The 13,229-nt window shown below is 45.8% G+C and overlaps 1 protein-coding gene across 2 annotated transcripts; it reads right to left on the bottom strand.

Annotated features, from left to right (window-relative positions):
* Positions 1 to 3,482: 3,482 nt before the first annotated feature.
* On the bottom strand, positions 3,483 to 13,142 carry ANKRD54 (ankyrin repeat domain 54). Of its 2 annotated transcripts, none has more exons than XM_066184095.1 (8): positions 12,875 to 13,142; positions 12,474 to 12,521; positions 8,064 to 8,162; positions 7,542 to 7,613; positions 7,097 to 7,144; positions 6,860 to 6,984; positions 5,920 to 6,027; positions 3,483 to 5,248 (listed from the first exon to the last, which is right to left on the bottom strand). In XM_066184095.1, exons 1-8 carry the CDS (start codon positions 13,134 to 13,136, stop codon positions 5,174 to 5,176), a joined length of 837 nt encoding a protein of 278 aa, XP_066040192.1. In that variant the 5' UTR covers positions 13,137 to 13,142; the 3' UTR covers positions 3,483 to 5,173. The 2 variants fall into 2 exon arrangements, with proteins under 2 accessions (XP_066040192.1, XP_066040193.1); XM_066184096.1 differs by having other exon boundaries at positions 8,064 to 8,157; positions 12,875 to 12,964.
* Between the last annotated feature and the right edge of the window lie 87 nt (positions 13,143 to 13,229).

Here is a 13,229-nt window from a genome sequence, read left to right on the forward strand (position 1 = left end):
TTCCGAGATCTGGAACAGGGTAGATGAAATGGGAGACGTGTGAACAGGTCAGAGCTTTGCATCTGGTGGTAAGCACTAGCTCTTTTCTGTGGAGTAACTTAGTCCTGGCAACTGTGTGCTGATTCTGGTGTCTGGCATCTCCTTGGCATGTGTGACGTGAACCTGACATCACTGGGAGGTGTCAGACCCAAGTGCCAAGAAGTTCATCTTGCTTATGACCCTGTGTGCAAATCTGGCAGCACTGGGAAGGAAATTCTGTTTTTTTGCTTTTGGGTTTAGCTGCTGGTTGCTAATCTATGACCAGCCTTAGCTGGCTACCAGCTGATTATTTCAATTCTTCCATGTGCTCTCTTCCCCTCTCAGAGATTTCATAAAAAAACCCCAGAGAAACACTGCCTGCCATATCTCCTTTATCATCTTCCTAATCAAAACTTACTGATTCCTTCACCTTGTCACCCCATGGGCCCTGGCCTGCCCAGGGCTGCTCCTCCAGGCTGGCCAGGTGTTGGGGAAGATGAAACAGGGAAATCTTATAAATATGACTGCTTAGCAAAAGATTCTGAAAATATGAAACCTATAATTGAAATAGAAATGGAAGCTTACTTTGAGTTGTAGGATACCGAGTCTTAGTTACTATATAACTTGAAAACAATAGCCTAGCCAGCTGAAGAAGAATCCCTTTTGATGGAATGATACCTTTCTGCTGGCTAACAAACCAAAGGTCGATGTAGCAAAATAGAAAAGTTAAAAGAGTAGTTTTTAGAGTTTAAAATATAACATAGTATGGTAATGTAGTAGTTCTTATAGGCTGTATGTAGATTCTATAGGATATTGTGTCTTGTATTGGTTGGTCATCGTAAATTAGAATATTCATCACAAAAGAAGATATAATGGATTGTAACAAGGACCTTGCTCTCTTAGCTCCTCTTCTGCTCTTGCTTCTTCGCCTCTCTCTTCCCTGCTCTCTCTTCTGCTTTTACCTCTTTGCCTCCCTGCCCCCTACTCTGGCTTACCTCTTCACCTCTCTTTCCCTGCTCTCTCGCTCTTTTACATCTTCCCTCTGCTCTCTGACCCCTGCCACCTTGCTCCCTCGCTCCTCTCTCTCTTAACTTTTAGCCCCTTTAGCCCCTTCAGCCGAGGCTGGCGGCTGAAGGCAAGGCCCTTTTTACCCACGACCCTTGCAATAAAACCACGTATTCTAGAATATCTCAGGTCAGCAGAATTCCTTCTTGTCGTCCGTGGATTCTACCAACAGCCAGGCACAATGCGTGAAGAAGGCATCTTTCTGAAAATATCTTTCTGTAATGGAAGAGATCTTTGCTCACAGTGAGCAAAGGAAACGGATGAAAAGGTGAGAAGTTTGCCCTAAAGAGGCTTCATGGGGCTTCCTTAGCAGCCCAGATAATTGCTGTGCTGGATTTGAAGTCTGCTAGAAAGGTAAAGGTGGAGGAAGTAAATGAGTTCAGCTGCTGGAGATTAATTATTTTGGCTGCTGAAGAGCTGAACAAATTCTTGATGTTCACACACATTGCAGTGTGTGCTTTTCGTTCAATTGTGTGGGTGAAGTGGCTGCTCCAGAGAAAGGTCATTTGCTTAGTAACATCCATGCAGCTTTGCTGGGAGGCCTTGTCAGGGCTGTTGCTTCTGCTATGGCTCCTCTGTGAGACAGAAGCAGGTTCTCAGCTGTTCACTTGCTTGAGGTAGATCCTCAGTCTGGCTGCTTTTGGTTGCATCTCATAGTACAGCAGCAGCCTCAGAGCCAGGGAAGTTGCTGCTGGGTTCAATGTCTGGGAATTCTGCAGATCACATGCTCTGAATTAGGAGGGGAAATGGAGTGTATTTGGAGGTCAGGAAGTGGTGAGAGGGAACCAAAGCCTGAAGTTCTGGTTGATATCATGGCCCAGAGAAAGGGGACTAATCATTGCTCAGGAAGGGATCTGGGGGGTGCATTTGAGGGTGTAGCACAAAGAAAATGAGAAGTTTAATGGCAAAATAAATAGCAGAGAGAAACCTGTGCTGTTGTTTCCATTCTTCATTACTGCAACAGACCCCTCTGGAAGATACAGAAAACGACCACCAACCTCAGGGGTTGTGCAGGGAAATCTGTGGCACAGGGTGCAAGAACAGAGAAAAGCTGCTGGGAGAAGCTGAAGCCTCTAGGCCAGAAGCAGGAAGAAAAGCAGGCAATGCCAGTCAACAGTCAACATAGTGGGAAGCCATGTTTCCTCCTTCCCTGGAACAGCTTGTTTCCTGCCCAGCACCTAACTCTCATTCTGGATACAGCTGCTGAGCATGACAGGGTAGTTCAGGCTCTGGGTATGACCGGCTGATGCAAAGAAACCTGAAACTTTTCTCCATCCAGTGCCAAACACATGATATAGCTCAGGGCAGCCCACAGCTTCAAGCCCTGAGGCAGGAAAGCAGAACTGACTGCGGTGATTCATAGAATACGATTCCTACATGATACATTTTTTATCCCCCACTGAAAACCAGATATGCTTTTCTCTTTCTTACCTGGTGTTACTGCTAAAGCAGTGGCAAAACTTCCAATAGCCATTTGGGGTGTTATTGCCTCTCCTGCCATTGTGGGAACAGTGCTGCAAAAGAAGCAAGACAATTGCTCCTGGCTGGCTGCACCACCCCCACCTTTCTCCTCTGTCAGGAGCTGTTAAGAAAAAACCCAGCAACAGGCAAGACAAAAGCCTGAAGAGCTGTGGACAACATCACGTGTGCTGAAGCTAAAAGCTCCACTCTGAGTCTCAGCTAGATGTGTTCCTGGGTTTGAGGTAAGCTTCTAAGAGGTGTCTACTTAGAGACAACATCAGCGACTGAAGTAACTGCAGGGATAAAGAGCATTTTAGCCACGTGCTCTTCAGGCCCCTTAATGGTCTCCTCAGCAACAAGGCTGCTGATGATAGAAGCGCTGGCAGCTGAGTGTATGTGGACATCAAGACTGAGCTGTAAAGACAGGAAGAAACAAATTCAATAAGACGGCATGAAGGTCACCTGCTCCTCACATAGGGGCCATGCTGGAAGTTCTCTGCCCTGCCCAGATGTCGCTCCCCAGCCTCTCATCCTCTTGCTGTCTCTTCACAGCACAGCCATTTTATTCAGCATGGGGCAGGGCAAAATGTCTGCCACTGGGCAAGGCTGCTTTTCCTCTCTGCAAAATACCTCATCTTCCAGCTTGAAGCACACCAGCTGGGATTCTTTCCTCTGTACAGTTTCACAGCAACTACTTAGACTTTAAATTTGGATTTCTTTGCTGTGGAAGTCAGGATCAGAAAAGGTCAGCCAGCAACCCTGTACTTCAATCTGCAAACAGAGTGGTGTTTGAATGCAAACAATTTTGTGTTGTCACTTCTGATTTGAGAACCAGGTATGAGAGTAGCAGTTACCAAGTCCAGTGCTATGCATGGGGCCTGGAAGAGACATTAAGAAAGAGGAATGGGCTGCTCAGAAAAGAGAACTTGGCTGAGGAGTTGTAAAAGGCTGACAGGATTTTATTGAAGTTGAAAATACAAAAAGGTCAGATTGTCTCCCACCCTCTTGGCATCCTTCCCATCCAGCACATCATAATGAAGTATCAATATGCACAGTGACAGCTCCAGCCCAGCCAGGAGACTGCTGCTCCCAGCTGTGTCCTCCAGCAGCCCACAGATAAACCCATCTAAAAGCCATGCCTTTTCAAGTACCTCAGCTTTGAACAGAGGTCCACTTAGCCTCTTCCTGGACATGAGGGAGATATCAGAGAGCACGCAGGCCTAAAGATCTCTGAAGAATGCTCCAAACTGTGGCTGCTGCATATTTATGCTGAATCCTAATAAACTCTTTCATAAATCATAATAAACTCCTTCAAGCCAATGACTCCCAGGCTCTGGGATAGGTATGGCTACCAGCACACCATTGTGTGGTACAGAGGTGGGAACTCAGATTACTACTGGCATGTTCCTGTCACCCTGTTGCTGCTGGTGCCTATCAACAAGATTTCCCTGGATCCCTGCTCCACAACAAAGCAACCTAAATCTTCTTTGCTAACCACAGTGGGCAGAAGTGAGAAAGCAGCAAGAGCATTTCCGTAGCTGCAACACTTCAGGCTCCCAGCATAAGCCATAATTCGTTTCTCACACTGCACTTAAGGTTCTCCATGACAAGCAAGAGACACAGAATGGCTGAGCAATGGGTTTGGTGCTGCTGAAGCAGAGATAAATCCACCTCCATCCTAGCCCAATAACACAGCTGAATGCACAATACCTCCTGTCACAACTGGACCTCTTGTCTGAGACTACCAGTAACAGGAAACACAAAAGTTAGTTAGTTGGTTATGGTGGGGGTTTTTTGCAAGATGTTGATGTCTGACTAGAACTGCGTTAAGACCGTTAAGATTCTCGCATCAGGGCAGCTCTGACCTGATAGCTGTGTACCTGGGTATTTTTTGCAAGTGTTACACTGTAATATTTAAGCACTAACTTGCAGCAGACTTAAAAAATGGGTCCAGTGAAAGGTGTTAAGCCTAGCCATGAAAAACTTTGTATTCCACTTGTAACCAGACACATTCTCTGCCCTCTGACCGCAGGCTCTGGGGAAGGAGAGGATTAAGCCTCATCAGTGCATGTTACTTCAGGCAGAATGTTTGCCCAGCTTCTAGCGTACAGAATTAAATGTGTATTCTTCTCATAGCACAAAGCCTTCTGCTGTTCGTGGCATTAATTTACTCCCTCATACAATTGAGCAGTATGAAGGTGGCAAAAGGTGCCTGTTCAAAGCATTTCCATGATGCTGGGCACCTGCTGAGTGCTCTAGTCAAGGCTGGTAACTGCACATGGCATTGGTCACCTTGGCCTACATCGAGCTAACATACTTAGGAGAAGGCAAAATATCTCTGGAAAGGGTACCCTATTCATTACCAGCCTGTCTGGTAAAAAGTAGAGCAGCTCTTTTACCCCAAAGTCACAGCTGCAGCATTCTTGTCTGTTGCCTATGTTGTGCAAAGCCTGCTGCCTCCCCACGGGGCAGCATCAACAGGAACAGTCTGAGCACCACTGGAGAGTCAGTCTGGCAGGAATGGCTGCTGGCAGCAATGTTTAGTCAGCGATCTGGGAAGCAAACTTCAGCTTCCTTTTCTTCTAAGGCTTCTCCTGCTGCTTCAGGAAGATGATTTGGCAGTTGTCCATTACCTGTTGTCCATCTTCTGCATCTGCAGGCTGAGTGATGTGAAGCTGGCCAGGAGGTCTGTAACCTCATCCACCTGACAGAAGAACACAGATGGCCATCAGGGAGGGGAATGCACCTCTGCAGCCACCTACCACCACAGAAGAAAGCCCCATGCAGCAGGGATCACTCTTGCACTAGAATTGCCAGTAATGTCCATGCTGAGCTTATACTGGGACAGGATACTTTTGGTGCCAAAAATCATGCAGAAGGGCTACTATCCTCACGATCAAACAAGCCCTAATCTCTGACAATGGGAGCTTCTACCTATTCTTCAGGAGGTGATGCTTGACCTCCACTCTGAGTGATTTAGCCAGTCTTTAAAATACCACCATGTTGCTACATTACCAAAACTCAACAATGGTGTCCAGGCTGTTTCCTCTAAGCCCATTTCTAGGGGCCAGTCTATTGTAGGAAAAAAAATTCCAGACCCTGCAACCCCATGAGGTTGTGCTGATCCTGGACTTAAACTGACTGTGCCCTCAGCCCATCTGATCCTCAGCTTCTCTGCAGCTTGGCACTACAATGCTTTCTGCATTTTTAATTTTCACCTAAAGGAGTACCATCAGCCATCGTGTAACTTGCCACTAGACCCAATGTGAGCAATAACCATGTCTTCAATGTCCCATTGCTCATGCAGTTGCATTCTCCTAAATGCAGGAGTCCCAATGCAAGGAGGTGAGTCTACCTCACATCAGTGATGCCTACCTGCTCCTTTGTGCTCGTCATCTGTAGCCTGGAGCAGAGGTCATCCAGCTGTTCCTTTTGCTCATGCCTCCCTAGACGGTCCAGGTATTCCCGCAACATCTGGATAATCTGAAATAAACAGGCATAAGAGACAAACATCAGAGAGCTGCACCAGGCTGAGTGTTTTTACAGGAAAAATTAAATTGCAATTAAATTTCCAAGCACACAGCCTTGAAGCTGCAGCACATGGCAGAGTACATGACCCCTAGAGACGAACCCAGGCAAAGCAACTACATGGCACTAATGGCAGCATCAGAGTTCAGTGAGTCACCAGAGGTGTTCACCAGTCACAGATGGACTAGTTGTGATCCCTGTGCCTGGTAAAGAACAGGGATGAGAGAGAAGCCCAGCTGAAGCAGCATAAGGTCTAGTCATGAAAGCACTGAATTTTTCTTTATGGCAAGTTAGCTTTCCTCACTGTGAGGAGCAGGGACTTCTAATTCCAGCAGGATCTGCTTATGCACAGAGGATAAAAATCCTTGTGTCTGTGTGGCTCCTGAACTGAGGCCCATGGCCCATGCATTTGCAGGCCTAGGAGTGCTTTCCTATTCCATGCATCCACACACTAGAGCAGACAAGACTGTGCTAGGAATACAGAGCATGTGTACGCCACAGCCTCGTGCTGTTGTCCGTCTCCTGATGTAAGCATCGTGGTTGAAGAAAAGAGGATACTCCATATAGCCCAAGAATCCAGACACTCAATGCATCCTTAGCTTACAGAGCCAAGGGAGGCCCTGGAAAAAAATTCAAGTAGAGGCTGGAAAAAGAAAGATCTCTGAAAATGGAAGTCAAAACTCTTCCCACAGCAGTTAAGAGTCTACAGACAGGCATTTAAGTAAAGGGTGCAGAGGCTGCCAGGGGCTGTACCACCTGACCAGAACATAGGACTGTTTTTTTTTACCTGTTTCACTTCAAGGCGTACAGCCTCCAGGCTGTGGGAAAATCCTTCCTGCAGGATATTCAGCTTTGATTTAGCGAGGTGCAGTGGGGTTCTGCCAGCTCGATCCAAGGCATCAACTCTGGCTCCTGCAAGATGCATGAGCAGGGACAGTGAGGTCTGTCATCAGGATTTGGTGTCCCTGGGGAGTATCAACAGGGCAGGAAGGGGACAGGCTGTAACTTATAGAGAAAATGTTACCTCCGCGCAGCAGCGTGGTGATGACAGGAACGTGGTTCGTGCAGGCAGCTGGGGAGGGAAAACACAGGACACACAGCTCAGAGGTAAAAACAAAAATGAATTTCTGCTCAAGCACAGAGTTTGCTGCTTCCCAAAGGGCTTCTTTGCCAGGGGAAAGTGGGAACAGCCCAAATGCTAAGGTAACCACCCACTCAAGCCTGAGTCCTCTATCTGGAATAGATTTTGCACTCCTTGGGGCTGGCAGAGGGAGGGACATCAATTTTCTCAAACCTTTACTTTAACTAAATCTTTGTGAGAAGTGAATCTAAGGAAGTGCAAAGAGTTCCTCCTAGGTCCTTAAATTTGGGGATGCATTCTGTGAGGCACAGGAAAGAGGAAGGTGGAAAGAGTAAGGAGGTTCTCACCTCACTTCTCTGCATGCAAAGCTCATCTGTGTGGCACTTACCCAAGTGTAAGGGAGTATTGCCCAGCCCATCTCTCTGGTTTGGGTCAGCCCCATGGTCCAGAAGTAGCTGAACTAGAAACAAGCAAAAAGAGCCACGTAAGTCCCTTCGCCCCACAGGTCAGGCCACATGGGCCACAGGTCCATGTGGCAGCCACCAGGCTGCTTTACAGGCGCTTCTGCTCAGCTCATCAGCTTCCTTAATGAGAGAGGGACAGGAGTTTGCACAGCAATGCAGAAGGACTCAGCACAAAGCCAGGCATGTGCCACTGCTCCTGGGCTCCCTGATGCGAAGAACTGGGAAGAAGGACACGCTTACCTCTGCACCAGTACAGCCCTAGAACTGGGAGGTCCTGCTCCCCCTACAGCAGGCAGACATGGCAGGCCCTGAGCCAGAGTTGGCAACTTTGACAAAAAAGGGAAAGAAAAGAACAACACCGGACAGGTGCTGAATCAGAATTAAGTGCACCCTTCAAAATCCCTGCCACAGAGAGAGCCTGAAGACAGAACACCCCCCCTACTCACCGATGTGATCATTGCCATTGCAGGAGGCAAAGTGCAGGGCTGTCCGACCTTTGTCGTCTGCAGCACAGGGGTCAGTTCCGTCCTCCAACAGCTGCTGCACTGACAGGACCAAGAAGAAAGCAGGTAAGCTGAAGGGGCACCTGATCAGAGAGGGGTAATGCTATCTGCTCTTTTGGGGGTAGATACACGTGCTGTCAGCTGCTAAGTCATCTGGACTTGAACCAGTTCCCACCAGTACCCTAGCTCAGCAGAACCAGCCTAAGCAGCATAACCTCCACCCTCTGATTCAATCTTCACCACCTTCCACATGTTGCCATAAAAGATAAGCCAACAGCTCTAACGGCTAAAGATCCACCTAGCCAAATTTTCAAGCTCCAAGGACAATCAGCAGCAAACACCTAGAGAAGAATATGAAAGGATAGGAAGAACGTGGAGCTAACTCTCGGTTTTAGTCAGCTGCATCTCAGACGCTTCCCAAAGTAGAATTAGCATCCTGTGCTTACTACCCCTCCGTGGGCTTTCCCTGTGGATTTACATGGTCATTTTCTGCACCTGTGTAAACTTTTGCCATCAACATGGACTCGTGGTCAGAAGCTTCACAGTGTAACCACAGGTAGTGAGAAAAGCCACTTCTTCACACCTGTTTTGACTATGCCCCTTCCTAACCAATGGTGTCTACAGTTTGGGAAGCAGGCAGGGGAATGCACTGACCTGCCAAGAGCTGAGAAAAGAGATCGGTAAAGGATGGAAAGATTAGGGGCATAAAAATAGCACCTACAGCAACATGTGTTAGGGGCAACTGTAAGGGCTGTTACTCCTGTTGTTTTGAGATCATCCTGATATACTATCTGGTGTGTAAAATAGAGCTCATTCCACAGCTGTTAAAAATGCTGACAGGTTCACTATATTTTGAGATTTTTAAACAGCATATTCTACGACACTCATGACTGTTTCAGGCCACTGAAAGTCACCATTCATCTCAGCATCCAGAAAGTGAATCATAGCCACTTCTGAATTTCTTCCTGTACAACTATTACTTCAAGTGTGGTACAGAACTGAAAGGAATACCTGAAAAGATGGAAGTGGCATTAACATGGAATGTTTGTTACTTCAGAAAAAAGAAAGGGAGACTGACAGTGCCCCAGTGAGAACCATTAACAGGAACGCTTTAGCTTCTCTTCCCCTGAACCAAGTAGGAATGACATAACCTCTCCACCCAGTGCCACCACAGGAAACAGCAAAGATATTTTTTCCTTTTGATGAAAAATAAATTTATCATAGCACACTTCCTCAAGTTGCAGAGTAAACAAAACACAAGAGGATTGCAAATGCAGGAACCTGTCTATCAAATTCAAGGTGGACTGAAACCAAGACTTCCATAAAACTGCATTCTATCATCTTCCTGTTGGAAATGATATAACTTTTTAATAATTTTAGTTAGTGGTTTTAATTAACTTTGAAATTAATTGCTTTAGTTAATCATAATATATATATATATAAATTATGAATAGTGTGTGATTCTTAAATTATTCTCAGCCAGTATTTAGCAAAGCTGTCAATGTACTTCTGTAGCAACACAGCTTGGAGAAACTACTGAAACTTTAACTTTTGATAAACTAACTCTGATATGCTTCAATGAACAAAACCAGAGAAAGATGCATGGTTGAGGCTGGACATCTGGAATGTAGAATTTATGGACCACGAGGACTTTGCAGAAACCAGAAGATAAAGAAGGGACTAACAAAGACTCGGTATATGTTGGAAAGTCCTTAGGGGAGGAAAAAGATATTAAAAAGACTAAAAATATAGACTAACTAGCATGAGAAGTGAGAAATCAATAACCTATAGAAGACAGAGTACTAATTCATGAAAGAGAATTATGTGATTTATAACCCATGAACGTTGATTTCTTTGTTGGCTAAAAAGTATAAAAAAGTGAAGAAGTTTTATATCTGTGTCTGAGTGGAGGCCAGAATATTGTAAGCCACACAAATCTCTCCTGGCCAACAACAAAGTAATATCTTACACACTAACACTAAAAGGAAAGTGTTAGAGAGGTTTATTTACCCCAACAATTTCAGAGGATTTGGTAACAATTTACTGGTGACCCAGGTGAGACAACACATTTGATGTTCCACAGACTTACAAGATTGTGGACTTTGGTGCACACTGAAAGCCTTTTTTTCAGGGAAATTTTTAAATCCTCTGATACAGGTGAGTTCAAGGGAAAAAGCCCTGAGAGTTTATTAAGACATTACTGAAGGCTTAAAAAGGTATACCTAATCATAAGCTTGCACTCTCTAATATAATAGACTTAAGAAAGTGATGATATAATTGGCTATTTTCTATCAAAAGTGTAAAACTCTATAAGTGAATATTAATGGAATTGTGTTTGAGTCCCACTGCCTAGCTGGAAAACTGTAATTGTAAAACTATGTAAGTGACTATCAAAAGGTGTGGTTTGAGTCTTCACTCTGCTTTGCCCACAAATTAGTCAGACACAGTGCTGCTTGCACAAAGAGTCACGTTGTGCAAGGGTTTTGCCCAGATATTTCCGTGCTTATTAAAGCCTATGGTATGTGTTAGTGCTGGAAAATGTGAGCGTGTGGAAATGTGCGCTATAACTATAAACTGAGTTTGTATGAAAATTAATTAGCTGTAAGAGTGTTGAAGCCATTGGATGTATACTGTGAATTTTAGAGTATTTGGTGCGTACTAAATGTTTGGTTTTCGGTACTATAAATGGTTAAAGTGAGGATTGTTTGCTCAGAGCTCTCTCCTCAGCATTAGCACAGCGCCCGCTGCTGTTTTGTGACTGGAATTGTATTCGTGTGCACAGAGCGCTCTCCCGTGTCGGTTTCAGTGATTGCTGGAACTTTTATTTACTGTGGGTTTCCGTTTTTCTTCTTGAACCCAGGAAGAGGGGGAATACCCAAATGTTCATCTTTAGGTTGTATTTTGCAGCACTGGAAAACATTTGAAAGCAATTCTTTAACTCAGACACAGTTAATAGAATATTGTATTCTCTGGTGGCCAGATTATCTATTAGATAATCAAGAAAAAGGGCCAGTTCATGGTATTTTACATCAAAAATGCATTTTAGAGTTGATGTTATATGGTCAAAAGAAAGAGAAATGGAATGACATACCATACATAGTATCTCAAGCAGAGATGTAGCCAAAGATAGACACAGAGAAACATATTGGGGAGCAGAAGCTATTAGAGATAACTTGAAATATCAAGTAATTAGTGTTAAAATACTACAAATCAAAAGTGCAGTCAGTACGTGTAAAATGTTTGCAAAACAATCCACAGCCCTACAAAATACCTCCTTTAAGGACTACAAAAAGAGGAATCTGTCCTGGAGTTTATAGGCAAACAGATTTTTCTGAGTTACCTAAACAAGAGGGATACTGATACCTATTGGTTTTAGCTGACACATTTTCTGGATAGCCGTTTGCACCAACAAAGCAAGAGAAGTTACCAAGATATTGTTGAAAGAGATAATACTCCAATTTGGAATTTCATTTGGAATGAATGATCTATATCATATAACAAGACACGAGAAAAATATTTGCATTTTAATGTCTTAAGTTCTGCTAGATACTCAATGATTTAAGTGGAAGTAATCTTAAAAGAAAATTAAGATCATTTCCAAAGAGAGAAATTGTTGGAAATGTCAGAACTTTTTAGTAATTTTAGTTAACTGTTTTAATTACCTATTAGGTTGTTTAGTCATAATCAATAAATATTCATTATCATAAATAGTGTGTTATTCTTATATCACTCTTAGCCAGCATCTGGCAAAGTTATCATTAAGTTATTTTTGTAGGAACACAGACTGCTAAAACTACTAAAACTTTAAGTTTTGATAAACTAACTCTGATATGCTGCAATTAACAAAGACTGAAAGAGAAAGATGTAGTGTTGACGTTGGACATCTGGAAAGCAGAATCTATGGACCACAAGGGCATTTTGCAGAAACCAGAAGGTAAGAGTCCAGCTCTGGCCCTGGTTCTAATCTACTGGTTTACGCTGCCTCATCACACAGGGTGTGGCTTAGATAATTGTAACTTTTCCACCTAAATCAAAACATTATTCTCTTGCTGCTAACAAGTGGGCAAAAGAACATACCAAAACAGCTGGGACACTGCTGTGCTGATTTTAGTTCCAGGCAGATGGAAAGCTAACACAAAGAACCAGGTGCAGTGAAAAAGTGAACACAATAACCAGCCCCACTCTGCTCAGAGAACAAACCCAGGCTTTAAAAAAGCATTTTACAAATCTTTAGCATCTAAAGCATCCTGTCCACAAACTATCTGCACCCGCTCCTTCCTCTCCTAACGTAAGAGCCCTTGATACACTGCCCTTCCAAGACGAGGTCCCAAGTGGGACTGACAAAAGCCTTACCTGTGTCCAAATCATTGCTATTGGCAGCTTCACGCAGCCTTTTCAGAGCTATGGAAGAAAGAAAGCAATTACTAGAAAGCACAGAGGAAAAAGGCACGTTTCCCTAATGAAACATTCCATCCCGGCGCTCGAGCGCAAGAGCGGGGCCGAATCACGCTGCTGCTGGCTCCAGAGAATGGGAAGCAGATCAAGGCACCGGGTGAGAATCGTTCACCTCGTTTCCTCCCGAAGCTGACCGCGGGCCCACCCACTCCTGAGGGGCACCCTCCCCTGGCCGGACCGGGGCGCCTTCCCCGGCCGCGCACTGAGCAGAGCCGACCTCCCTCCCACAGCGCCGTGCGGAGCTGGCCGCCGTGGGGCTCTTCCGGAGCCAACAGCGACTCCACACGCCCGCCGCTCACCGTGGGCCTCCTTGCCCGTCGGCCCCAGCCGGCGGTGGAGGCGGGCGGCCCTGCGCAGGCGGCGGGCCGGGATCTTGCCCGCGGGCTCCTCCCGCTGCCACAGGACGTGCAGGTAACCAAGGGGTGCGCCCAGTCCTAGCGGCGGCAGCGCGATGCGCGGCTGTGGCTCCGGCTCCGGCCCCGATCCCGGCTCCGGTCCCGGCTCCGGTCCCGGCTCCGGCCCCACGCCGGGCGCCCCGTCAGCCCCACCGCCGCCCTCCATCCCGTCACGGCCCGGGCCGGGGAGAGGGGCGGGACGTCACCATAAGCAACGGGGCGGGCTGCGTCCTCTCGACCAATGGAAGGTGATGCAACC

The sequence above is a fragment of the Chamaea fasciata genome, unplaced genomic scaffold (assembly GCF_029207755.1).
Source record: "Chamaea fasciata isolate MVZ Bird 193981 ecotype frontalis unplaced genomic scaffold, bChaFas1.0.hap1 SCAF_5, whole genome shotgun sequence".
Lineage (NCBI taxonomy): Eukaryota > Metazoa > Chordata > Aves > Passeriformes > Sylviidae > Chamaea > Chamaea fasciata.